At 41.3% G+C, this 25316-nt stretch overlaps 1 protein-coding gene across 1 annotated transcript in view; it reads right to left on the bottom strand.

Moving 5' to 3' along the window:
* DMRT1 (doublesex and mab-3 related transcription factor 1) overlaps positions 1-24477 on the bottom strand; it is a 119350-nt gene extending 94873 nt beyond the window's left edge. The window contains exons 1-2 of the mRNA XM_049773768.1: positions 24106-24477; positions 20006-20192 (exon numbers count right to left, since the gene is read on the bottom strand). Coding sequence (XP_049629725.1) covers positions 20006-20192; positions 24106-24477 — 559 coding nt within the window. The remainder of the gene's footprint in view (positions 1-20005; positions 20193-24105) is intronic.
* Between the last annotated feature and the right edge of the window lie 839 nt (positions 24478-25316).

A 25316-nucleotide genomic window follows, 5' to 3' on the forward strand; every position in this document is an offset into this window, starting at 1 on the left:
TTGTATCTGCCCTTAAATCAGAGGAAAACATAATGCACTGTCTACTATGTGGGAGCTGATAACCTCAAGGAGAAATTATCCAAAGTCCTTAATACTCCCTTTTCTTTGATTTGGCTGTTTAATTGATTGTGCTTTTTAAAGACACCACTGGGAAAAGGTGGGGTTAGAAAAAGGATGTACAGAAACAAAAATCTTTCTATCTTAAATTCTTTCTCTTTATTCCCACATTTAGGTTCTTGTGAAAACCAGAAGAAAAATTTATGGTCAAAACAGAAATTAAAATTATGGGGGGGGGGCTGGAGTGGTAATGCAAGAAGTAGCCTAGGATGGACTGTGGTTCAATCCCCCGGCGTCCCATAAGGTCCCCCAAGCCAGGAGCAATTTCTGAGCACATAGCCAGGAGTAACCCCTGAGTGTCACGGGGTTTGGCCCAAAAGACAAAAAATGAAAACAAAAACAAAATTACCCAGGGGTATGCATTTCCTAGGTGCATTTAATATGTTCACTTCAGATCTGATACCTAGGGTTACATTCCAAAAGATGGCATTGCACTAATGCAGCTTTTCGATCACAGCAGAAAATAAACAGGTTGGGGGTGGCTGAAATGCCTAGTCATGGAAGAGCTTTTCCACCACCTCTTTAGGGAGCCCACATTTAAGACTCAGGTGTGAGCACGAGAGTGAGATAGATCTCAGTATTATCAAGCTTGCAGAAACTTTACTGCCACAAATGAAAGTATTCCACTTTTATATAGGCCCAACCCACTGGTATATCACACACTCACTCTCACTCTCTCCTTCTCTCTCCTTCTCTCTCTCTCTCTCTCTCATACACACACACACACACACACACACACACACACACACACACACACACACTTTCCACCTTCACCTTCCTAAATCCTTCTGAATAAAGTTCCTCTGTGCTTCAGTCAAATTTCATCCATTCTTCAATGGGTTGCCAAAAAATAAGTCAACCAGAAGAGGAACAACCTTTGCATAAAATCTAGCCATCAGGAATTGCTAGGAAATAACTAAATCACTTGTGCTGATGTCTGGAGAACTAAAGGGAGAAAGCTTGAGGATGGGCATGCATCCACAGGAGGACCTCATGCTTGGACTATGTATGGTGCCATTAGGACAGAAGAAAGCTGACAGATGTGGCCAGTGAGCCTCATCACTTTAAAAAAAAAAAAAAGTCTACTAAGGACCATGCGACATGGATTCCCAGAAATGGGCAGAAATGATTGCTAACTGAAAACACTGGAAGGCACAGAACCATGTCCAACTCAATGCTTCCCAAATTCCACAGGCAGAGACAATGACAACAGAGATCAGTGATTTCTACTGGGAAATGCCAAGAAGCACTGTGGCTGGGACACATGGCTTGGTGACTCTGGCCGTGAGTTCGCAACTGGTGGCTCCCCCGATTCATCTCTGAAACAGCTCACCCTAAAGCTTCCTTCAACTCTGCATTCTGCCACTGAAATCTTTTTTGCCAGCTGCCAACTCTTTCCAAAAGTTCTCCCCAAAAGCACACTAAAAGGTATATGTAAGATGACCATCTGTGCAACCCAACTTCCTCCTCAGAGCACATCACTTCACCAAACATATCACTAATCACAGGAGAAAAAAGTCTGGTGACATAACATGTTTTGACATCTCCTGTCTGTCTCGAAAAACATTCATAAACACAGCCACAAAAATAATGGTCAAGGCATACTCTAATAATAATCACATCATCATTTAAGATGAGCTATGCCAATGCTGCCTGCCCTCTTTGTCTCTTCTTACTGGAGGTAGAGGCTTCTGGCTTTATATAGTGGCAGACAGGATGGGCCAGAGAGATAGCACAGTGGTAAAGCCTTGCATGCTGATGACCCAGACTTGATCTCCAATATCCCATATGGTCCCCTGAGCCTGCCAGGAGCACTTTCTGAGCGATGAGCCAGGAGTAACCTCTGAGCACCGCTGGGTGTGGCCCAAAGAAAAACAAACAAAACAAAAATTTAGTGGCAGACAGGAAATGCTAGGCCTGAAAGGCTCTGACAATTCTGACAACTTGGATTGTATGTGTACATGTGTAAGTGTATCTACTTACACAGATATCCACACAAACACAGACTTTTATAGCATCACTTAATAAAGAGACGTGTTCTGAGAAAAGCATCCTTAGGTGATTTCACTGTCTTACAGAAGCAACATTAGTAGTGGATTTTGTATGCTATGGGGATCATAATCAACACAATATGAAATTAAGTTAAGCATATATTTGAAGAGTGATGCAATCAAGAGACATGTTATGGGGCTAAATAGTACAGGAATCTAGGCACTTGCCTTGCAAGTGGCCAACCTGTGTTTCATCTCCAGTACCACATAAGATCCCCCTGTATCCTACCAGGAGAGATCCTTGAGGAAAGAATCAGGAGGAAGCTCTGAGCACACTCAGGTATGGTCCAACAAGAAAAAATTTAAAAAAGAGAAACATGGTAAGCACAGGTAGAGAGGCCTGTTTAAAATACTACGACTGTCACAAATTCAGTAGACAATAGGGATTCGAAGACCATGGTGTTAGACAGCTTCTGTCCATGACTTTCATCATTGCACCGTATGTCCTTCGTTACAGGCATAAACATCTCTATAGATGTGTGTATTACAACATTTTAACCAAAAGAAAGTTAAATCTTTTATTTGTTTTTGGGAAGGGAGCCACACCCGGCAGTGCTCAGGGTTATTCCTGGCTCTGCACTCAAGGGTCATTCCTAGCAGTGTTCAGGGAACCATAGAAGAAGCTGTGAATCAAATTAGATAGACCATGTGCAAGGCAATGCCCTACCTGCTGTACTATCACTCTGGCCCCAAAAAGTTAAAACTTGCACTTAGGTGTCATTTCTAGCAGTGTTCAGGGGACCATACAGGAAGCTGTGAATCAAACTGGATAGACCATGTGCAAGGCAATGCCCTACCTGCTGTACTATCACTCTGGCCCAGAAAGTTAAATCTTGAGTGGAAGAAATAAACACAAGTCCAAATTGGGCCACAACTAAAATGTTTTGGCACCAACTAAGAAGAGCATGACAGAGGCCACATAACTGCCTGTGTTTTGACAAGTACAGTTGCACCTGGGTTGCTTCTATAATTCCCTTATCTACTGGTGTTTGCTGTACAAGCTTTCACCATCTGGACCACTGGAAGCCTAACATGCTTCCAGAATTGCCATGACATAGAGAGATCGTGAAGTCTCGAGTAATGAGTACACTCCAAACAGAGGTAAACCTAGGAAAATTGATGATAGGGTACCATCACCAGTGACACAGATGAAAGAGTACATAAACTATAAAGCCATGCAACCTGCATGGACAGCACCATCTTTGGCCAAGAGTCAGCAGAGTCGGAGTAGAGAAGTAGAGAAGTCGGTCAGCAGCCTCCACTGTGCTTCTCAAGACTTACACCACCTGTCTCAAACAGTACTAACTTTGCAAGAGAATAAAGGTGTTTTGTTTCCAAATCAACAACAAAGCGATGGTCCTTATCTAAACAAAGGAACAGCCACACAGGCCTTAAAAATACAATTTACGATTAAGGTGCCCATCACAGCAGAAAGCAAAATAGGCTGAACCTCTAGACTCACCTGAGAGTTCATTCATCCCAGGACAAAGTACTGACCCAATCATGCTAACCTAAGAAGAAACTTCATGCCAAAGGGAAGCGACTGCAATGGGACAGAGCTGCTTCTCCTCAGGGCTGTCACAGGAAGGATTCATGAAAAAGTTAACCAATAAAAGAGCAGTTCACAGCTATTCTCCCTTATGTCTGCAGCAGTTCAGACATCTATCTACTCCAGAAAAAAAAAAAAAATAGAAACTTGTGAGAATGACCTCTTGAACAATGCAACACATTCACCAGTTCAATCCATGCCAAGAGTGCTCAATTGTTGACCTTGGACTTGAGAAATGAGAAAGGTCATTTTTATAGCACTACCATATGCATCTGTGGGTGCCTTCAGGGAGAAGAGATGTCAGCTAGTACTAAAATGAAGAAGCCCACCAATTCCACAGAATGATAGAACGTTATTTGCTGTTAGCCAGAGTGTACAGCATGGACTTGTATTAATAGGTAAAATAAAATGTGTGCATGGGGAGCGAAGCCTATTAAGCAAGGTGACAGAAAATATGACACCTTCAGAAAAACTTAGAAAATAATAAGAAACAGATTATTAAATTCTCAGGAACTGAAAACAGCAAAAATAGGGAGGAGAAACAAAGTCACTGCAGATTAAATATGGAGAGTCTTAAGGCAATTATAAAAGATCAAAGAGAACAAGAGAGGGGAGGAGTTGCCTTACAAGTAACCGAGATAGGAGACCTTGGAAGAAATACGACCAGGGTGAAATCACTCCAGTGTACAGTAAAAGTAATCTGGGGACGACTTTAGAGAGGGATTCACAAGACCGCATCGGCAAGCAACAGCAGGACAGAAATCACAAAGTGCTTTATTTTCAGAAAAGGCTCCAGAGAAAGGTACGAACAATGCAGACTAGGGAAAACTCATGAAAAATTAAAAAAAAAAATGACAGTGCATTGAGCCATTTCCTGATTCTACACACCATCAAACACTTCCCACTTGCCTGGTCTTCACTTTAACAGTGGGTAAAAGGACTAGGCAAAGATTATGGAAATATGTGTGAAACTTAACTCCATACTTGCTTCCTCCTCCCCAAAGATCTGTCACTGTCCCCTTAGAATGACAATTTCCTCAACAATTTACTCAACTATTACTGACTTCTCGATTTTAGCCAAGAGGAGATGTGCTAAGAGCAAATGCAAATATTTCCCTAGGTTTTGTTTTGTGCCATCCCCAGCCATCAGTCATTCAGGTTACCCTCTGGGGAGGGTTCAGCAATCAATTGTGGCTCCATGCACAGTGTGTGTTCAGCCCACTGAGCTCACTCTCCAGTCCAACATTTTTAGGGCCACATCTGGTGATGCTCAGGAGTTATTTCTAGGGGGGATCAAACTCAGGCCGACTGCATTCAAGACAAACACCCTATCCACTATACTACTGCTCTCATCCCTTCTAGTCCAACCATTTTAACTTTAAAAAATCATCCTCCTCGTTAGTATAGTGGTGAGTATCCCCGCCTGTCACTCGGGAGACCGGGGTTTGATTCCCCGACAGGGAGGTTGTTTACACCTTTTGGGGCCCGGAGAGATAGCACTGCGGCGTTTGCCTTGCAAGCAGCCGATCCAGGACCAAAGGTGGCTGGTTCGAATCCCGGTGTCCCATATGGTCCCCCGTGCCTGCCAGGAGCTATTTCTGACAGCCAGGAGTAACCCAAAAACCAAAAACCAAAAAAAAAAAACAAAAAACAAAAAACAAAAAACTTTACACTCTGGAATGGCAATGGCATGGAAAAACCCAAATACCTACTTATCACCTTGACTTTATTTTCTTCAGTGAAGGATCACCCAGCCCCTTACCCTATCATATACGAGGCACAGTCTACCACTGAACTACATCCTCAGCACTCAATCCTATTTATTTTTAGTAAATATAACTCTGTATTTTGTATGAGTCATTCCAAACTATCAGTCAGGAATCTAGCTAAGCCCAACAGGTTCAGTGTGCAGACTGTCTGTGAGAGCCCTAGGTTTGTCCACATCATGTTCCCCTAAGCATCACTGAGACAGAGCCCTTTCCCCCAAATAAATATTTACATATATTACCTGTTTATATTTTATTTAAGTTTGTTTCACAAGATTAAATATTTATTACATGTATTTTATATATTAATATGCACACATGTAGGAGTTAGAAAGCCAAAGAAATTATTAAACTCTGCAAGAAAACCTCCATTATAAATTGTATTCTGCTCAGTGACAGTACCTACCTGATAAATTTTTTCTTCCACTATGAAACCATAGAGATCACTATGAATTTACAAGGATAACTAACTGCAATGATGATATAACTGAATTTGTAAAATGAAAAAATGTAATTATAGTAACACTATAGCACTGACACAGAAAATATATATCAAAGAAAAAAGGGAGATCTCTAGACATCAACTTTGGGAGGTTGGGGTCACACCCATCAGTGTTCATGAGTTACTCCTGGCACTGTTCAGAGGACCATGTAGTAGTAGACTAATCATATGCCTTAACCCTGGCACAACTGGCTCAAGTTAGACATCAACTACTTCTTTTACTCTTTTTTTTTTAATTTCTTTTACTCTTGTACTTGGATATAAATTGTGTACCTGGCTGTGGAGTGAGTCTCAAATGCACAAGCTTCTGAATGAGTGATGGAGCTTAGAGTTGTGGAACATAAAAACAGACTATGAGTCCAGGTTCTAGGGTAGAATTGCCTGCCAGTGAACACATTTGAAAATGTGGATAATATTCAACAAGTTACCTGAGCTCAATTTCCTTCAGTAGAACAAAGAGCTCCTATTTTTACAGAGTTGCTGTAAAATTTAAATGAGAATATAACTCACAAAGCAGACAAAACACACCTGACATGAAGCTGACAGTGTCTGCAAGGCAGTACAGTAGAATTACTATTACCACCGTTGCAAACATAATGCCAAAGAATTGGGAATTAAATAAACAAAGTACTCAAAAACAAAGAATAAAGTACCGCTCACTCTCCCCTGTCAGAGGAATTAGGAAAACTGTTCTTAGCAATTGTGCATGAATTCTGTTTGAGAAGCATCACTTACTTCTACTGTTCTAGCTCTTGTCAACACAAATGCATATGAGAATGACATTTCTTTGCTTAATCATCCTTATTATACTGGTTTTTAATTTTTCTTTAATTTTTTTTTTCAGTTCAACCCAATTTCCACCTGCTTCTAGATGCAAGCTTTTGTTCACTGTCAAAACTCCTCTCCCTTGCTGTAAATAATTCCTCCCTCTTTTATATTACCTTTCAAATATTTATAGACTGTTATTCTCCTCCTTTCCGAGCCATACATCATTTTTGTTGCCCTTCCCCTGGATTCTCTCTCCTTTATTGACATCTTTAGAGAAAAACAAACCCCAGGTGCTTCATGATGAAAACAGCACATACATAGCTAACCACTATAAGCCAAGACGGCTCTTCCAATGAAGCCACAGAAAGTTCTTTGATGTGCCTCTTACTCCTTTTCTCCCATAACTCATCATTCCATCTCTCAGATAAAAACTGAGGGAGCAAGTGATAAGGGGAATGAGCACCACCTTCAAGTCAATGGCCAGAGCCCTAGAGGTGGTGGATCCAGGAGTAGGACAGCTCAGCTATACCACAACAGCAACTTATAATAAGGAATCACTAATAGAGACTGCTGCTTCTACTTACTATATCCTTTACCATCACTGCATTTGATGTAAGAGGATTGAAGTATCCTTGAGAGTTTCTTTAAACTTTTGTTTACTCCTGGCCAAAAACCTGACACCATTTAACTAACAGTGGTGACTATATTAGGGGTGCGAGTGGTAGAGAGGAACATATTTGGCAATACTCGGGACTTAGTCTTGGCTCTGTACTCACGGATCTCTCCAAGCAATATGGAGTGCCTAGAATCAAACCTTCTGGGGTATTTCTTCAATCTGAATGTTCTTTTTTTTTTTTTTTAAATAAAAGCATCTAAAATAAAATACTTAGTAATACTATCCTTCCCACCAAGTAGACTTCACTGTGGAGAAACTCACCTGGTTCAACTTTCTAACAAAGCTTATGGAAGAATGTGATGTTGCAGAGTCTGTTCCTAAACCTCAACAGGCAGGCTGGCACACCTAGTTACTAGGGGAGGGGAGTTTAGCTATACTTAGTGTTCAGGAAATTACTCTTTGTGTGATTGAAGAGTTGGATCCCTGGTAGCCCATATGGATGCAAGGAAGGCAAGCTGTATTACCCACTATATACTTCTATGGCCCCTATATTCCATACTCATAATTCCACATGCATGTCCAGTTCCGTCCAAACCACCAAGCCTGGTACAACCTCACCTCTGTGGCTGAAATTATGGAGAGAGGGGAAAAGGGAAGGAGGGAGGGAGGAAGAACATACAGTTTTGTATGAAAAAGCATCTATCTACAAGTTCATGTCTCTGCTTCTGACATTAGGGTCAGAAACTTGAGCCTATGAATGTTTCTTTAGATCATATCATGTCTTACAAAGAAATGTCAGAAAAATAATTGTGCCAACTGAAACTATTGTGAGATAAATAGGAAAAGAATTATTATTTTAATCTCACAAAGAAGAAAATAAAAAAGATTAAGTGAACTGATCAAAAGGGAGTAACTGAACCAAGTCTTTGGATGCTCCATCGTGGAGTCTTGCTATAATATGGCTCTTCCTTCCCAGATGTCAAGTTATCAAAATAGCCATAAGGCTTTTTTATGTGTCTCCAATCCTCAAGACCTTGGTTCAAACTTCAACACCTATCTACAGACCTGTCTATATATCTATCTATGCACTATTGATATACGATCTATATACCATCTTCTCAATGCCATGCAGTGATATCACTCAGTTTTGGAGATGTAGAGTTATATGCATGCTCCTCATCCAGAATAAAAAAAGCAGCAAAACTGAGAAATAGTGATTGATAATCTGCCTTCCATTCCATATAATATTGATAATAAGATTGGTCTCCAGGATTTGAATGTAGTACAGCTGGTAAGGCACTTAACTTAGTGTGACTGACATGGGTTGGATCCTGGAAGCCCATATGGTTCCCCAAGAACTTCGAGGAGTAAGCCCTGACCACATCCAGATACAGCCCAAAAGCAAAAACAAAATAATGGCTATATTAGTAATATTCCATCCCTCAGTAATGAGCAGATCTTTTATTTACCAAATAATACTGAAACTTTGAGACACCACAATGACAAGACAAGTGATCTAGCTTAACCACTGGGGATGTTAAGTTTAACTTGACATCTGCTTATGGGTTAACAGAAATGAGTAGACATGGAAGAATATGAAGAACATATTCAATTTAGCTAGTTTATGAACTTTTTAACCAGCCCAGGCTAATGGCCCCCCAAAAAGTTTCTATCTTGTATGGGAGACATTTATTAACAACTATACATGTATATAAGCTATTTTCAGAAAGTGATAAATGCTACAAAGAAAAACAGTGATGTGATGAATGTGTTTGAGAGTACAGTGATTGGGGTGGTCAGGGAGCAAGAGCTTCCTCAAAGGATTCAATGTAATGTGGTCTTGAATGATCATGAGTAATTGTGGTCAATGTCAGGACAAGACATTAAAAAAGATGATGGTGTGGAGTAGACAAGTCAGTAGGTTAGAAAGCTGAGAAAAGGAGCTGATGTAACAGGGAGTGATGTTACAGGGCTTTATAGGCCACTGAAAGTAGTGAAGTTTATTACATACGTAGTGAGAAGTCATGAAAATGTTGGCGCAGTGATGGCAGGATCTGATTGACTTTTGGGGAGGGGGCACACTCGGCAGAACTCAGGGGTTACTCCTGGCTCTGAGCTCAGAAATCATTCCTGGAAGGCTCCAGGGGAACATATGGGATGCTGGGGATCAAATCCGGGTTGGCTGTGTGCACGGCAAATGCCCTACTGCTGTGCTATTGCTCTGACCCTTTGATTGATTTTCCTGAAAGAACTCTCATCAGAGTATGATTAAATGATGACATGTGGAAGCAGGGATAGAATAAGGCTGTAAAGTTGGACCGCAGTACTAATAGGAGGGATGGGAAGAGTTTCTTGCAGTTTCTGAATAGATAAGATCCATAAGACAGAGTTTTGATGTACTTCTGTATATCCTTTGCTAGAACAGTGGTGAATCCATACACATGACTGTTGAATAATTTAAAAAAAAAAAACAGAAAGGGAGGAAATGAAGGTGAGATTCTTGATCAGATACTCATCAACAAGAATTAATTCAATTTGGTTCACTAAAGGTTTATTGGGTTTGATTAATCTAATCTGGTTTCCTGAATTAAAGCATATTTAGATAAACACAGAATTAAGTATTTCAAAGATAGGAAATAGTTTCATTAAGTGCTGAAACCAATACTGAGAGTTATGTTTTGTTTTTGTTTTTTGGGCCACACCCGATGGCACTCAGGGTTACTCCTGTGCTCAGAAATCAATCCTAGCTTGGAGGACCATATGGGATGCCGGGGATCAAACCCACGTCTGTTCGGGGTCAGCCACATGTAAGGTAAAACACCCTAACACTGTGCTACCATTCAGGCCCAATACATCTTAATAACTCTTTTCGTTATTGTTTTGGACCACAGACCCAGGCTTACTCCTGACTGTGCTCAGGGATCACTTCGGGTGGAGATTGCTGGATTATATGTGGTAATGGGATAGAACCCAAGTCAGCCATATTCAAGGCAAATCCATTACCTATTTCTCCAGCCCAAGGTATCTAAGAATTCTCAGGGCTAATAAACATCAGAAAATCTGCTTACATGAATACTAAATCAGTATTTTCTCTTGACAAGAAATAAGTTATAGACTACTTTAAGGATTCCTTTGTACTTTTACTAAAAAGTATGTTCACTGGTATTGTACAGTAAGAATAGAATGATGACTGTAAAATCTGGAAACTGAGCTAAGAAACTAGAATAAACTGAATTTGAAATGTAATTTGGTTCAGCAATCAAATGAATAAAATGTAAATTTTGGTTTAAAAATGCAGTCACAATGAGCTACTTGTAAGTCTAAATAGAAGATACCTGAAAATTAATAGAGAAATTTGAGTCTGGAGAACAGAGCAATACTACAATAATTGGTAGGGCATTTGCCTTGCACACAGCCAACCTGAGTTCGATCTCCAGTATCCTGTATAGTTCCCAAGTTCCTACCAGGAGTGATCCCTGAGCAAAGCCACTAGTAAGCCTTGGACACTACAAGGTGTTCATCAAAAACAAATAAACAGAAAGGAAAATGAAACAATAAAAAATTCCTATATATGTATTTATATACATATGTGGATCCTCATGACAAGCACAGCAGGAACAAACTCTGCAAAGCCACAAAGGTCACTAGCACACACAACACACACACACACACCCATACCCTATTTCTTGGACTTCAAAGCACAAAGAACAACACTCCTAAGCACAAAGTCCAGCATTTATAGAATCCTGAATAGGGCTTAGCTGACATCCCCTGGTCCTGTTCCTATACTTCAATCCTTCAAGAATCTTTCAGATTCTTCATTACCCTAAAGTGACAGTTGTAATGAAAGAAATCAACAGTAAAGCAAAAAGCACTGGGAGCTGGGAGAAGGGAGAAGTCAGGAAGGATGCTGACGGAGATAAAAGGAATCATGTTATCTCATGTGAGTCTATGGGAGATTTCAAAGACCAACTAGGCAGCTTTGAAGAAAGAAGTGTTAGTTCTAGGAGCTGTCCTAGATTAGTTAATTCAAGGGACAGAAAGGAGTTATTATCATTAGTGAGTAGAATTACAGTTTGAGGAGGAGAAGAAACCTTACTGGAGACAGAGGGTGGTAATGGATGAACAATGTGAAATATACTTGATGAGACTACCTGTACATTTTTAAGTAACTAAGGCATTGATTTAATATAGTTTACAGAAAAATGTTTGAATAAATTGGTTAAAACAATGGCTAGAAAAGAAAGGCATCCACAAGATGCAAAGAACTGTAGGTGGCCGAGGGTTGTGCTCATTGGATAGAATTCTTGAACCAGGAGATCCAAGAGCTCCTGGGGACAGGGTGGAGCAGGCAGATGTAACTGGTGACACAAATTGGCATTCTCACAGCCCGAACTCTTCCTAGCAGCAAATGCCAAGTCTATAGTGCCCAGAATGGCCATCTAGAAAATCCTCCAATACAGCTATTGTAGTAATTTTAAGGACATTGAGAACTAATCTCTTCCCATGGCTAAAATGTAAGGAAGATACATACATCATCTCTTGATTTTTCTCTTCTACCTCCCATAAGAGTGATGGTAATTTTTCATTTTTAGAAATCCAAAGACTAAACTGATTAAATGTTTTCATATCAAATTTCAAAGGCAGTGGCCAGAGCAATAGTGTAGTGGTAGGGCGTTTGATTTGCACATGGCAGATCTGGGAAGGACCCAGGTTCAATTCCCAGCATCTCATACATTACCCCGAGCCTGCCAGAGCAATTTCTGAGTGCACAGCCAGGAGTAACCCCTGAGCACTGCCACCACCACCACCGGGTGTGGCCCCAAAACAAAAACAAACAAAATTTTAAAGGCAGTAATTACATTTCTTCTCCCTCCTGAGTAAAAATGTGTGTACCCAAGGTATGTAAAGTGCTTGACAGAAACAAACCTGTGTTCCTACCAGAATACAGAACACACACCATGAAAGTCCAAAATTCAAATCTTTGGTTTACCTCTCAAACATTGCTGTTTTCATTGCTAATTAACAGTAGTTTTAAGGAGGTGACAAGAGATTTTTAAAGATGAATTAGTAAAATGATAATAAGACACAAACCTAGAGAATCTGCCATGATCTCAACTTTGGGTTATCCAAGAGTTTTTGTAGTGATTGCCAGAATGAGGGCATCTACCTTGTAATTTAAAAGACCTTGAGTTTAAAAATAATCTTGTACTACCTCAAAATTTAAGCATTATGTTACTGTATAACTCAGTAATTCTCTCTCCTAGTTGTATGCCCAAGATAATGAAAGATGTATCTCTCTAAAATGTCACAGCAACATTATTTATAGTAATCAGATGAGCACCAAAATGTCCAATTATTATATTAGTATTAATTATTACTATTATTATTGGTTTGGGGGCCACATCTGGCTTCGCTCAGGGGTTACTCCTGGCTCTGCATTCAGAAATAATTCTGGCAAGCTCAGCAGACCATATGGGATGTAAGGGATCGACCTGGGTTGCCATATGCAAGGCAAATGCCCTATCCAATGTGCTATCTCTCCAGCCCCCCAAAATGTTCAATTAGTTTTAAGTGGCATATTCATATATAGAGATCTTTTAGATTTTGTTAAGGGAATAAGAGTCTATAGGGATAGTTCCAAAGGATACAACTAACCCAATCTTGGGCACAACCAAATCCCCAGGATTGCATTCTCAAAACAGCAGAACACTGCCAAATCACAGAATTACGCTGTGAGACTTCCCCCACCAAAAAGGAAAATATGTTACAAAATAAAAACCTTACAAATATCAAGCTCCAAAAATTATTCAAAAAACTAAAACAGCATCTATCAAATGTTCCTATTTATATGAAATGTCCAAAATAGACAAGTTTGTAGAAATAGAATACACTAGCAAAATAAACATGTATGTAATCAAGGTGTTTAAATAAAAAAAAGAAAGAAATAACTACACTGAGAACTACCATAATCATGTGAATGAATGAGGGAACTGGAAAGCCTGTCTAGAGTACAGGTGGGGGTGGGGTGGGGTGGGATGGAGGGAGATTTGGGACATTGGTGGTGGGAATGTTGCACTGGTGAAGGGGGGTGTTCTTTACATGACTGAAACCTAATCACAATCATATATGTAATCAAGATGTTTAAATAAATAAAAAAAGTTTTAAAAAATCTCCCTCTGTAAACTATAATGGTAGATATATATCATCATAAATTTGTTCAAATCTGGGCCCGGAGAGATAGCACAGCGGCGTTTGCCTTGCAAGCAGGCAATTCAGGACCAAAGGTGGTTGGTTCGAATCCCGGTGTCCCATATGGTCCCCCGTGCCTGCCAGGAGCTATTTCTGAGCAGACAGCCAGGAGTAACCCCTGAGCACCGCCTGGTGTGGCCCAAAAACCAAAAAAAAAAAAAAAAATTGTTCAAATCTATGGGGCATGTAACATCAAGAGTTAACCCTAACACAAATCAAAGCCTTTGGTGATTTTGAGACTCTGTTATGTTAGTATAGCTGATCAATTTTAACACCAATCACTCTGGTGAAGAATCCTAATTAATACTGGAGACAGAGACTATATGTGGGCAGTGTACAGAAAACTTCTGGACCTCCCTTTCAATTTGGCTATGATGTTTAACTGCTTAGAAATTAAATCCTACTTTTTGAAATGTAAAGAACTTGGTATCTTCCATTGTTAGTTCACCAGCTACATTTCCTACTGGGAAGAGCTTCCGGGGTGAGGGGGAGAAGATGGACATGATTTCATTTTCAAACTACCACATTTCATGTTTGCAAAGCATTTTTGTGAGAAGACACAACAAACTACTACCCTAACAGTGTGCTGGCACTCTGCATGTGTTGAACAGAAAGGAAGATTCACAAGGAGAGTGGGTGAAGGGTCCCATCATTATCAGACTCCACTGACCTTTGCAAGCTGGGAAAAATGAGGGAAACCAGGTCCCAGGCCCCAGAAGGCTGAGCTTTCTGGGGAAGACTCAGAAGTAGGAGGTGGTTTGACATGGGGGAGTGTGCCTAAGAGTGTATATGTGGAAGTCCAGGGTGCTCCAAAAGGGAGGGCCTGAGAGAGATAACATTCCTGTTCTTAACAAAGAGCACACATGCAGAGCAGCCTGGACCACAATACAGCCCTTCACTTGACAGTTTCTCCTCAACAAAAAAGAAGCAAACATATACCTTAGTTTACAGACTGGGTAAAGAACATAAGACATACTTCACAGGCAGCTAAAGAAAGAGCACAGATTTATTACAAAGAGAAATCAAGTTTTAAAGAGAAAAATGTCTGGAGTGATATTTTTTTAAGTAGCTAAATCCTAAAATTTATAAATATATTACATGCTAAACTTTAATCAGTAAAATCACAGACAATGCTTTGCTATATTAATTCATTGTCATTTATCACCAAAAATGTTGGTTTTTTTACTGGGTGCTACCAAGAAAACAACTGGGGAAAACTATTAACCAGTACTAGCATCTGAATCTGCAACAATATGAAATGCAAACAGGGACCGGATAGTAAAGTGTATAGGGCATTTGCCTTGTAAAACGCTGATCAAGGTTCAATCTCTGGCACCCCATATAGTACCCCCTGAGTCCTGCAAGGAAATAAGCACTGAGTACAGAACAAGGAGTAAGCCCTGAACACAAGAGATGTGCTCAAAAGCAAAAACAAAGAAGGAATAAAAAGAAGTATTTGGAAAGGTTATTTCTTCCACAGTAAGGCTCCTAATTATAGATGCAAATAAAATTTTTTCAGACATATTATTCAAGGACTCTGGTCAATGTTCTGGTCAATCTTAGCAGATCTCTGGCTAAGGATTGAAGAGACTTTCTTGCAACCTATAGTCTATAACTCACAGAGAGGTAGTTCTCCAATAAGTGAAGCAGCTTGGCAAACCCAATTTCCTTCAGAGAATTCTTAGAATTCAAGCCATCATCTCAGCTGTATTATTTTATGGGCATTTTCTCACAGCCATTTTGACACTTTCAGGAGCCAAAAGCTAAATAAGAAACTTCAAGAACATAAAAATAGGTTTCATTTCATCTAGGTACTTCCCTCGAAGACTCTGAATATTAGTTATTAAACATAAAAGGGCAGGGCTGAAGTGATAGCACAGTGGGACCGGTGTTTGCCTTGCATGAGGCCAACTGGGTTTGATCCCTGGCATCCTATACGGTCCCCTGAGCCTACCAGGAGTAACTCACAAAAGCAGAGCCAGGAGTAATCCCTGAACACTGCTGGTGTGGCTCCAAAACAAACAAATAAGAAAACAGCAGTTAAGTGCCACCACATGAGTGGGGTAGGTAGATTTTATTCTTCATAAAAGCTCCTACAATCCTACGACTTTACCTCTTACCAAGTAATTTTGAATCCTAGTCTTCCACAGGTCTATCACTGAATACCATGTGGGAAAAATTTCCAATTTGTTTTGAATATTTAAAAAAAACTAAACATACACAAGATAAACAACTCTTTTATCTTTGAAAAGCTAGACACATAAACCAGTACAAGTATCCTAGAATGACAAACATAAGAGGACTAGAGATGGAGATGGAAAAATAATGATCTTCAATGAATATATTTCTGTGCTCTGTACCACTGAGTAACATTATTTTTAAAAAATCCTCCCAATGAGGATTAATATAAGCCTCATGTTTGCTAGCACCAGCTACCAGCTATCTGCATAAACTTGAAGGACATGCATTCTCTATTGGTCTGGTTCTCTTTCTCCTCTACCCTCTTCACTTTCTTACTCTCCCAATTTGTTCTATTGCATATTTTTATCGTTTAACTTAAATTTTTGGTTCTCTCTTGCTCATGTTCCATCAGAGTCTAGTTATCAGTCTCCACTCAAGAGCTCTGAAGCTCAGTAAATAATGAACAACCAGCCAGTTGTCAAAGGGGCAGGAACTGACTAGTGAAGGCACATCTTCCCATGGCTGCAAAATTTCCAGAAAGAATTCTTCCAACTCACACCTGAGCATAGTCTGAACACCAGTGAAGCTTCCATATTCCCTCTCTGAGTGCTGGTTCAAGACCTTGAAGGCCAGCCAAATCCTATCAACTCCAAAGCAAAGGTGTGATCTCTGCAGTCAAAGCCTCCTGAACTTCCTTTCCTTGCTCTCCTACTTTTCAATTTGTAACTTTTCCCACTCAGAAACACTACTAGAAATCTACCAAACTTCACCTAGCCTCAAGTCCTTCTCAAAGCTTTGCATTCTTGGGATAAATCAAACACAGACATTCATTCCTCCAAGGTGAATTGCAGGACAGCACCTCAGACCTGAGTCAACAATTAGTGCTTTATAAAATCCCCACACTAACATTATCCACCATGGGCCTTCTCTACATCTCTCACCAGACTTGTCTAGCCTTCTATGCCAATGAAGAATGGCAGTGTTTTGGGTTGTTTTTTTTTTTTTCACTGAATATTGTTCTTTTTTACCTGTTAACCCTGAGTCCCTGCTGAAGAGTAAACCAAGTCCATTTTCCCAAGGTATCATGACAACAGGGACCCCACTCAATCTTTGCAGGAAGATAAAATGGAAAGGAGTTTGGTAGCAGACAGACCTGAATCAATTCTCAATTCAACTCGGCTTCACTCTGGGGCAATTTCCTTAATATTTACTAGCCTGATTTCCATATCTGCAAAAGCAGTAGTAATTCCCACCTTGTAAGATGTTTGTAAATGACTTATTACTCTCCCCCTTTTGCTTCTTTGAGAATACTTTCTTGTCAGCTCTCCAGCTAAGTTCACTAGAGAAACCCAGATTAGATATTATTCAATCATATAAGTTCTAGAAACAGCATAACATTAAAACTCAAATGTCGGGGCCGGAGAGATAGCACAGAGGTAAGGCGTTTGCCTTGCATGCGGAAGGACGGTGGTTCGAATCCCCGAATCCCATATGGTCCCCGGAGCCTGCCAGGGACTATTTCTGAGCATAGAGCCGAGAATAGCCCCTGAGCGCTGCCAGGTGTGACCCAAAAACAAAACAAAACAAACAAACAAAAAAACTCAAGTGTCAAGATCTCATTCATAAGATGTTATCTACAAAAAGCGAAGTTGGAAAACCATTTGTTAAAAATATCTATTATGAGCAATTTCAAATTGCTGTTTTTTCCTCCATTATAGAATCTTTAGCTCCAGTAACATAGACATACCTACCTGCAATGTATATTCCAGATCTAACCTGTTTACCACTTTCTTCTTTTTCATATTTAAGACTCATAAAATCTTCAAACTTACAGAAAAAATAAAAGGCTATGAGACCTTAGGTGACTTATTTGAAGTTACGCAGCAATTAATAATAGGCAGTTAAGTTTACCCAGGGGTTAAGTCCAGCAAACTGAATAAACCATGAAAACCTACACTGTAGATCCCACACTACAACAGGCTGTGTTTCATGGAGTTTGAGCAGGTTCTACAAGCATCCCATGGAATGAGAAGACTCAAAAATGCTTGAATACATGCTGCAGCCTCAAGTTCGATCCCACGTACTACATGGTGTCCCATGCCCTTTTACACACACACACACACACACACACACACACACACACACACACACCTGTTGTGGGCCTCTCCCCCCCCCAAAAAAAAACAAGATATTCTATAATTCTCAAGCTATGTCTTAAAAATATAAAGTATTTTCCAAGTGAATTTCACAGATTCAACAGATTTCTTAAGGTTTTAGCAATCTAAACCTACCAAGTGGAACTTTCTAATCAATTAAAATGCACTATCCAATTAGTACCACTTACCTATATTTATTTGCTCAAAATGTGTTAGTGAAACTGAAGAACTGAACATTTATTTTCAATGTTATTGTGATACAATATAAAAGCATTACCAATATGAACAAAGACTTCAGTGACTATACAGAAAATGGGGTTGTCTATCTGCATATATTCTTCTCATTTAATTTAAAGTCTATATTCATTATAGTAATCTCCATTCCCCTCTGCCAGTGCTTGTCAACCATTCACTTTTCTTTTGCCTTAGAAACCTCATAAATTAGAATCATACAGTATTGTCCTTTTGTGACTCCTTTTATTTATTTTTTTTGTTTGTTTGTTTTTGGGTCACACCCAGCAGCGCTCAGGGGTTACTCCTGGCTCTACGCTCAGAAATTGCTCCTGGTAGGCTCAAAGGACCACATGGGATGCCGGGATTCGAATCGCAGTCCTGCTGCAAGCAAGGCAAACGCCTTACCTCCATGCTATCTCTCCAGGCCCCTTTTTGTGACTTTTATTTCACATAGTAAAATTATTACCTTCAAGTTTCACATTGTGGCATGTGTCGCAACATACTTCTCTTTTAAAGGCTATGTAATTTTCGTCTCTGCTATAACACATTGTGTTCATCTAACAGTCCAAAAATAGATCGGTTACTTCCACATTTTAACTCTAGGAATAACACTAAGGACAAGAGTGTTTAAGTATCTTCCAAGATACTGATTTTGGTGATGCCCATACCCCCGAGTAGTAGACTTTCAGGAAAATATAGAAACTCTAAAATTTTTGAGGTACCTCCTCTTCTTCCTCATAGCAACTGTACCATTTTCTATTCCTACCAATGGTGGGTGTGAAATAGTTTTGACTTCTCCACATTCTCACCAATACTAACTTCCTGTTCTTGGATAAAGAGCTATCTTCATAGGACTTTATCAAACTATATATATATATATATACATATATATACATATATATATCAAACTATAGGTTTGATTTGCATTTCCTAATATTGAGTTTTCAGATGTTTAGTAAAATATGAATATTTTGTGTGACTTTTTTCTATATAGATCTTAGAGAAATACTTTACATTTCTATATAAATATATTCTATTTACATACTTTCATTTGAATCCATGGTTAATCATTTAAATTAATAATTTAAATTTAAATAGCCACATCATTTGGCATATCCATACAAAAACATCAGGTAATTTGGAAGTGCCATTAAGCCCTAAAACTTTGAAGATAGATGGAGTTAGCTCCTTCCCAAAATGTGCATGTATCTAGTCACTTAACTTCCTAAACCTTAGCTTTCACATGATATGGATTAAAACTTCAGGTACTCTAAGAAAAAAATTAAATGAGTAAGGTTGTGTACAGCCCCCTCTCTTATGCAGTCTTAATGCATGGAAAACTATATAGCACAACAGAACATTCTATCTCACTTCCTGGAGCACTTTAAAATTTGATACCTAGAATCAATTTCCAGACACTTTTCCCAAAAATCACAGCTGAAAGAAAAAACTTTCAGTTCTAAGAAACTTAGATCTTCCAACTCAGATCTTCCAAATGCAGGAGTGGGTCAAGAAATAAACAAACTTGACTTCTCTGACCTGAGTCTACTCTTGGCTAAAACCCAACAGGAAAGTGAAGCTGTGGAACTGAAGGTTTTAGAATTCTTAGCCATCTATACTTAGAGGGAGCCAAAGGAATACTTTTTATAAAGGAAGAATTCTTTAAGAACATCCTCTAGGCATGAACAAGCTAAGTACAGGATGGTTGGCAGGCCCATGGGGCTTTCTTTGTCCCTCCTGTCTGGACACAGGGGACCCCTAGTTCCATTTCAGCCCAGAATCCTTACCTGATGAAGCAGCCCAGAATCCTTACCTGATGAAGCAGAGGTGAGGGTGCTAGCCGGTGGTGGGGGCTGTGAGGAGCTGCTGCTCTCATTCATCAGGCAGGGGGTGCTGCCATTATTCTCTCTCTTGACAAGCAATTCAGCAGTACTGGGCAGTGGGATGGGGTGACTGATCCCCAGTTCCTCCTCTTGGGCTTGCTGCCTTCTCAGCGCCACCTGTAATAAGCACAGGGCAGCAGGTCATTCTCCAACACATTGGTATGTACACTGTTCAACTCCCTTAGCCCAAACCACTGAAGTCAATATTCACCCCCAGACAGCAAAAATGCTCAGCTCTGGAGAGATCTAAGAATCTCTAATTTCTTTTTAAAGCTACGCAGGAAATGATGACTATGCAGACAAAACTTAGAAAGAGTATGGCGGTAGAGTTTGGGTCCACAATGAGTGCCTCCAAAATGTTTATTATAAACAAATGAGTGAGCAAATCATAGGAGCAGTAAGGCTGACTAGGGAGATGAGAAAAATTTAGTTCAGACAGATTGGAGTAGAAGTAGAAGCCTTCTCTGAGAGGAATGAGGGAGGGTGGGCTGACATTGGACTGGAAACAGAAGTTTTAGCAAGATACAGCCTGATTAAATCAGATCCCAGATTAGATGGTAATCACCATCTAACAGAGGGTTAATAGTTCAATTCCAAACTAAACTAGGCAAAGCCCTTAGGTATGTCCTAAACTGAGCTGAGAGATTCAAACCAAATGTCTTCAGATAGAATAACGGGGCCAGAGAAAGTAAGGTGCTTGTCTACATTGTAGTTATCCTGATGACTTTAATTTGAATACCCATACTATTCATCCCAGAGCACTGCCATGAGTCACTTCAGAGCACAGTCAAGAGCAGCCGCAGAGCATTGTTGGGTGTGCCACTCTGCTCCCCACCACCCCAACCTCCCTCCAAAAAGTCCTAAGAATCTGATGGAGGTGGAATACTATGAAACAGGACCTTGATGAATAGGAGAATGGAGAGGGGAAAATACGAAATAAGGGCTAGTCTGGAACTAGAGGGAAAGGCATTTAGTAAGGGAGGTTCCCTAAGGTAAAGGGGTATATGAAAAGTAATGAGAAAAAATAGGCTGAAATTTGCTGTAGTTTCTGGAGAAGAGAGGCTAGAGGGGGAGAGAAGATAGAGGCCAAGTGTGACATTCTGCAGAGCTAATAGGGGAAGTAAAGTGCTGGACTTAAACATAGTCTGTCCAAATTCAATATCAGGCACCACCAGGAATGGTCCCTGAGCACTGTAACTGTGGAAAAAGAAGAGAGAAAAGAACAGAACAGAAAAGACTAAAACTCTCCAGAGTCCCCTCTATTTTATCTGCTTAAAAAATGTTAATGGTTTGGGAAAAAAAAAAAGCGTGGTTAAAAGAAAATATATTTCATTTTTGCCTGGTCCTAGTAGCAAAAAAGCAAGACTTTGTGCTGAAATTGACCACAAGTGAGAATGAAATGAGCAAGTGAAATCAGTCAACTTCAAAAATCCACATACAAGCCCGGAGTTGATATTAAAATAGTAAACCAAAACACAGGTATAATTTATACGTTTTAAAAAACTGCAGTCTTGGTTAAGAAAGAAATTTACCCTTAACAAGAAGAATTTTTCACTTAACAATGTGAAAATATCTTAAGAATAACTGTAGTGGTTGTTAGAATGGGTTGTTAAAATCAACCTAGCATAGCACAATTTTTCTGGGATAAAAAATCTGATGCTTTTTAATATCAAAGTTCTCTTTTTTGGGGTATAAAAGAAATCCCTTGCTTTTGTCTTTAACATAGCCTTTATCAATGTGTGACCCTACTAATAAAACGTATACAAAAATAATGGCTTTATTGGGGCCAGAGTAATAGCACCGCAGCAGGGAGTTTGCCTTGCATGTGGCTGACCCAGGACCGACCACAGTTCCATCCCCAGGTGTCCCATATGGTCCTCAGAGCCAGGAGCTATTTCTGAGCACATAGCCAAGAGTAAATCCTGAGCTTCACGGGCTGTGACCCCAAATCAAAACAAAACAAAACAAAACAAAACAAAAATAATGGCCCTATTTAGCCAACCATTTTAATACATTTTTAGGAGAAGTCTTCCTCTCTTATTCTACAGTGAACATTTAAGTCAACCTCTAAATGCTCAGGTTATTTTCCTTCCTACAGGAATAATTTAGATATTTTTTCTTTCATTAAACTCTGAGGTGCATTTTAATGCTACTCAGTATTATCTTCGTGTCACTAAAGACTAAAACTTTATAAAGTTTAAAATAAAGAATCTTTTTTAATGCCTCTTCATATAACCTATGAAGTCAGAATATATTTAACTTAAGGAGATTTTTGAGAACCTTTTATATAAGCTAATGTGGTTGTGTTCGATCTTCTTATGTCAAGAAGTAGGACTTTGTTCGCGAACTTTAACATTTATTTTAACATTTTTTGCATTTTAACATTTAAGAATATTTTCAAATACTGTCCTAAAACGATGCAAACCGCTTCTAGGTGGGAAAATGTCGCTATTCTATTTTGCAATATTTTATGTTCTGCTTTCCTTTAAAAAAAAAAAAAAACTTTTAGGATACCTAGGACTATTTCGGTTGAAATGTTAAGTTCCTTCCCTTTTTTAGGACTCCTTAAAAAATGAGCAAACATGACAAAAACTTCAACTTGGTGCAATTATCCCATGCACATGAAAAATACATAAGTGCATTTTATTTTTAATCCTCCAAGTGATACAGGCTGGAAAAAAATAACTTGGATCAAACGGTAAACCTGCAAAAAGCTTTGGAGAAACTTCCCGACGTGTTCAAAATGGCCGAGGTGGGGCCGCCAGCCACACTCCGGGGCGCCTCCAAATGCGCTTGGAGCCCCGGAGCATGCAATCCGCCCGCGACTCCCTCCTCCCCAAAAAAATGCCCGTTTCCCCCGCACGTCGTCTGCAAAACGGAGACGCGGGCCCGGGAGCCTTCGTCCTCCGTTCCCCTAATGCCTGCATTTGCAAATCTCAGCTGGGGAACCCGGAGTGGCGGGTTACGGGGATCCCCGACGGGAGAGACGAGCCCCAGAGCCAGCTCTGCAACTCCGCTTGGGCCCAAAGCGTTTAGCGAGCAAAGGGCGAGCTCGATCCCTAGTCTAAGGGGAATAGCAAAGATCCCAGGAACTGCAGAAAAGCCGGTAAAGACTCCTAGAGTAAAGCGAACCACCCGATTCTCTGCTCGACAGTGAATTCCCAGGGCTCCCCCGAGTCTGCGCTCAAAGCCAACTATATGCTGGGAGGGGAGGGGGGAGAGAATCCTAGTCACCATAAAAGCCTGAACCCCGCAACGGAGATTTCGCCAAAAAAAAAAAAGTGTAAGTGCAAACTATCTGAAAAAAATAATAATAAAATACAAATTGTCCGAAAAAAGCATTTTTAAGTGCATGGAGCAGAAGCGGCGGCGCAAGGGATACTCTGCCTTGCGCGCGCCAGCCTAGGACGGACAGCGGCTAGGTCCCCCCGGCGTCCCATATGGTCCCCCAAGCCAGGAGCGATTTCTCAGCGCATAGCCAGGAGGAACCCCCCGAGCGTCACCGGTTATGGCCCAAAACGCAAAAAAAGTAAGACATTTAAGTGCAAACTCTCCGAAAACAAAAAAAGTTTTAAGTGCAAACTATCTGGGGAAAAAAAATATTAAGTGCAAACTCTCCGAGGGAGGAAAAAAAAAATAAGTGCAAACTTTCCAGAAAAAAAATAAAGAAGTTTTTTTTTTTTTTTTGGTTTTTGGGCCACACCCGTTTGACGCTCAGGGGTTACTCCTGGCTATGTGGGACGCCGGGGGATCGAACTGCGGTCCTTCCTTGGCTAGCGCTTGCAAGGCAGACACCTTACCTCCAGCGCCACCTACCCGGCCCCGAATAAAGAAGTTTTAAGTGCAAACTATCAGAACCGCGAACCGAGTTCAGTTCGGGCCCGGAGATGCCGGCGTCGGTGCACGGTCGGTCCGGAGTCACCCCGCCTGCAAAAAGCCCCGCGGCCCGGCAGGCTGCTCACCCCGTGCATCTCGGACCCCGCACCCCGCACCGGGCCCCGGGCCCTGCCACCCACCCACAGGCACTCACCTGCGCGGCCATGACGCGCTGCCGCTCGGCAATCAGGTTGCATTTCTTGCACTGGCAGTCGCGCCACATGCAGAAGCGCTTGTGGCCCTTGAGAGGCGACGCGTAGCCGTGGTTCCTGCAGCGCGCGCACTTGGGCAGCCGCGGCGACTTCTTGCTCGCCGCGCCCGCGCCCAGCCCCGACGGCCCGGAGCCCGAGCCCAGGCTCCCGCCGCCGCTGCTGCTGCCTCCGGAGCTGGAGCTGCCGCCGGGGGTCCCGAGCAGCGCCCCGGAGGTCTTGCCGTAGGCCCCGGCCTTGCCTTGCGGCGGCGTCCCGGAGCCGTGGTGGACCTCGGACGGGGCCGAGGGCTTGGCAAAGACGTCGTCGTTGGGCATCTCGTTCCCCTAAAGAGAGGCGAAGAAATGCGAAGCTGCGCTCGAGCAGGGAACACTCGAACCCCGACTGCACTGGGAGGAGGAGGAGAAGGAGGAGGAGAAGGAGAAGGAGGAGGAGGAGGCGTCCCGGAGGTGCGGCGACCCAAGTGGCGAGGTCGACACAAGCAGCGACCCAAGTTGTGGGGGGATGTGCGTATTGGGACGCTGGCGCACGCGCGCGCGTTCTTGCGCACAACTTTTTGGATACTTTTTCAGAACGTTCCCGGGACACCCCGGGCGGGAGACGGCGTGAGCGGCCCTGCCCCCCGCCCCTCAACTCTATCCCCACCCACCCACTCATCATCCCACCTTTCTAAGTGCACCAGCTAGCTGCGGGTTTGCAACCCGTGGCAAACGTCGAGTCTGGTTGCAAGACACACCTGCACGCCCACCGAGAAAACACCGCGTTGCTTTTTCCAGACAGCCGGAGGGTGCTCAAAGTGGAGGTTTGCACCCGGAAAGCTCAGCCTAGAGCCTCGGGTCCAGAACAACTGAGTGTGTGCACGGGGCTGGGCGGAAGCGGACCCCCAGTGGTGTGTCTGTCTGTCTGCTCTTTCCCTCCCCGCCCCCCTTAAGGAAGGTCATTTTTCCAAACCTGCTTAGTAACAGACATTGACAAGACAAAAAAAAAAAAAGCCAAGTCCGAAAGCAGCTTATTTTTTTTTTCTCTTACGTTAAGTGAATTCAGCATGAGATTGGAGGCCTGGGGAGAAAAAAAAAAGAGTTGGACGTTCAGGTGTGCTGAAATGTACAGATATTTCTGTTGGCTAGGTAGCTTGTTCTGCCTGTGTTCACTTACA

The sequence above is a fragment of the Suncus etruscus genome, chromosome 1 (assembly GCF_024139225.1).
Source record: "Suncus etruscus isolate mSunEtr1 chromosome 1, mSunEtr1.pri.cur, whole genome shotgun sequence".
In the NCBI taxonomy this organism is placed as follows: Eukaryota; Metazoa; Chordata; class Mammalia; order Eulipotyphla; family Soricidae; genus Suncus; species Suncus etruscus.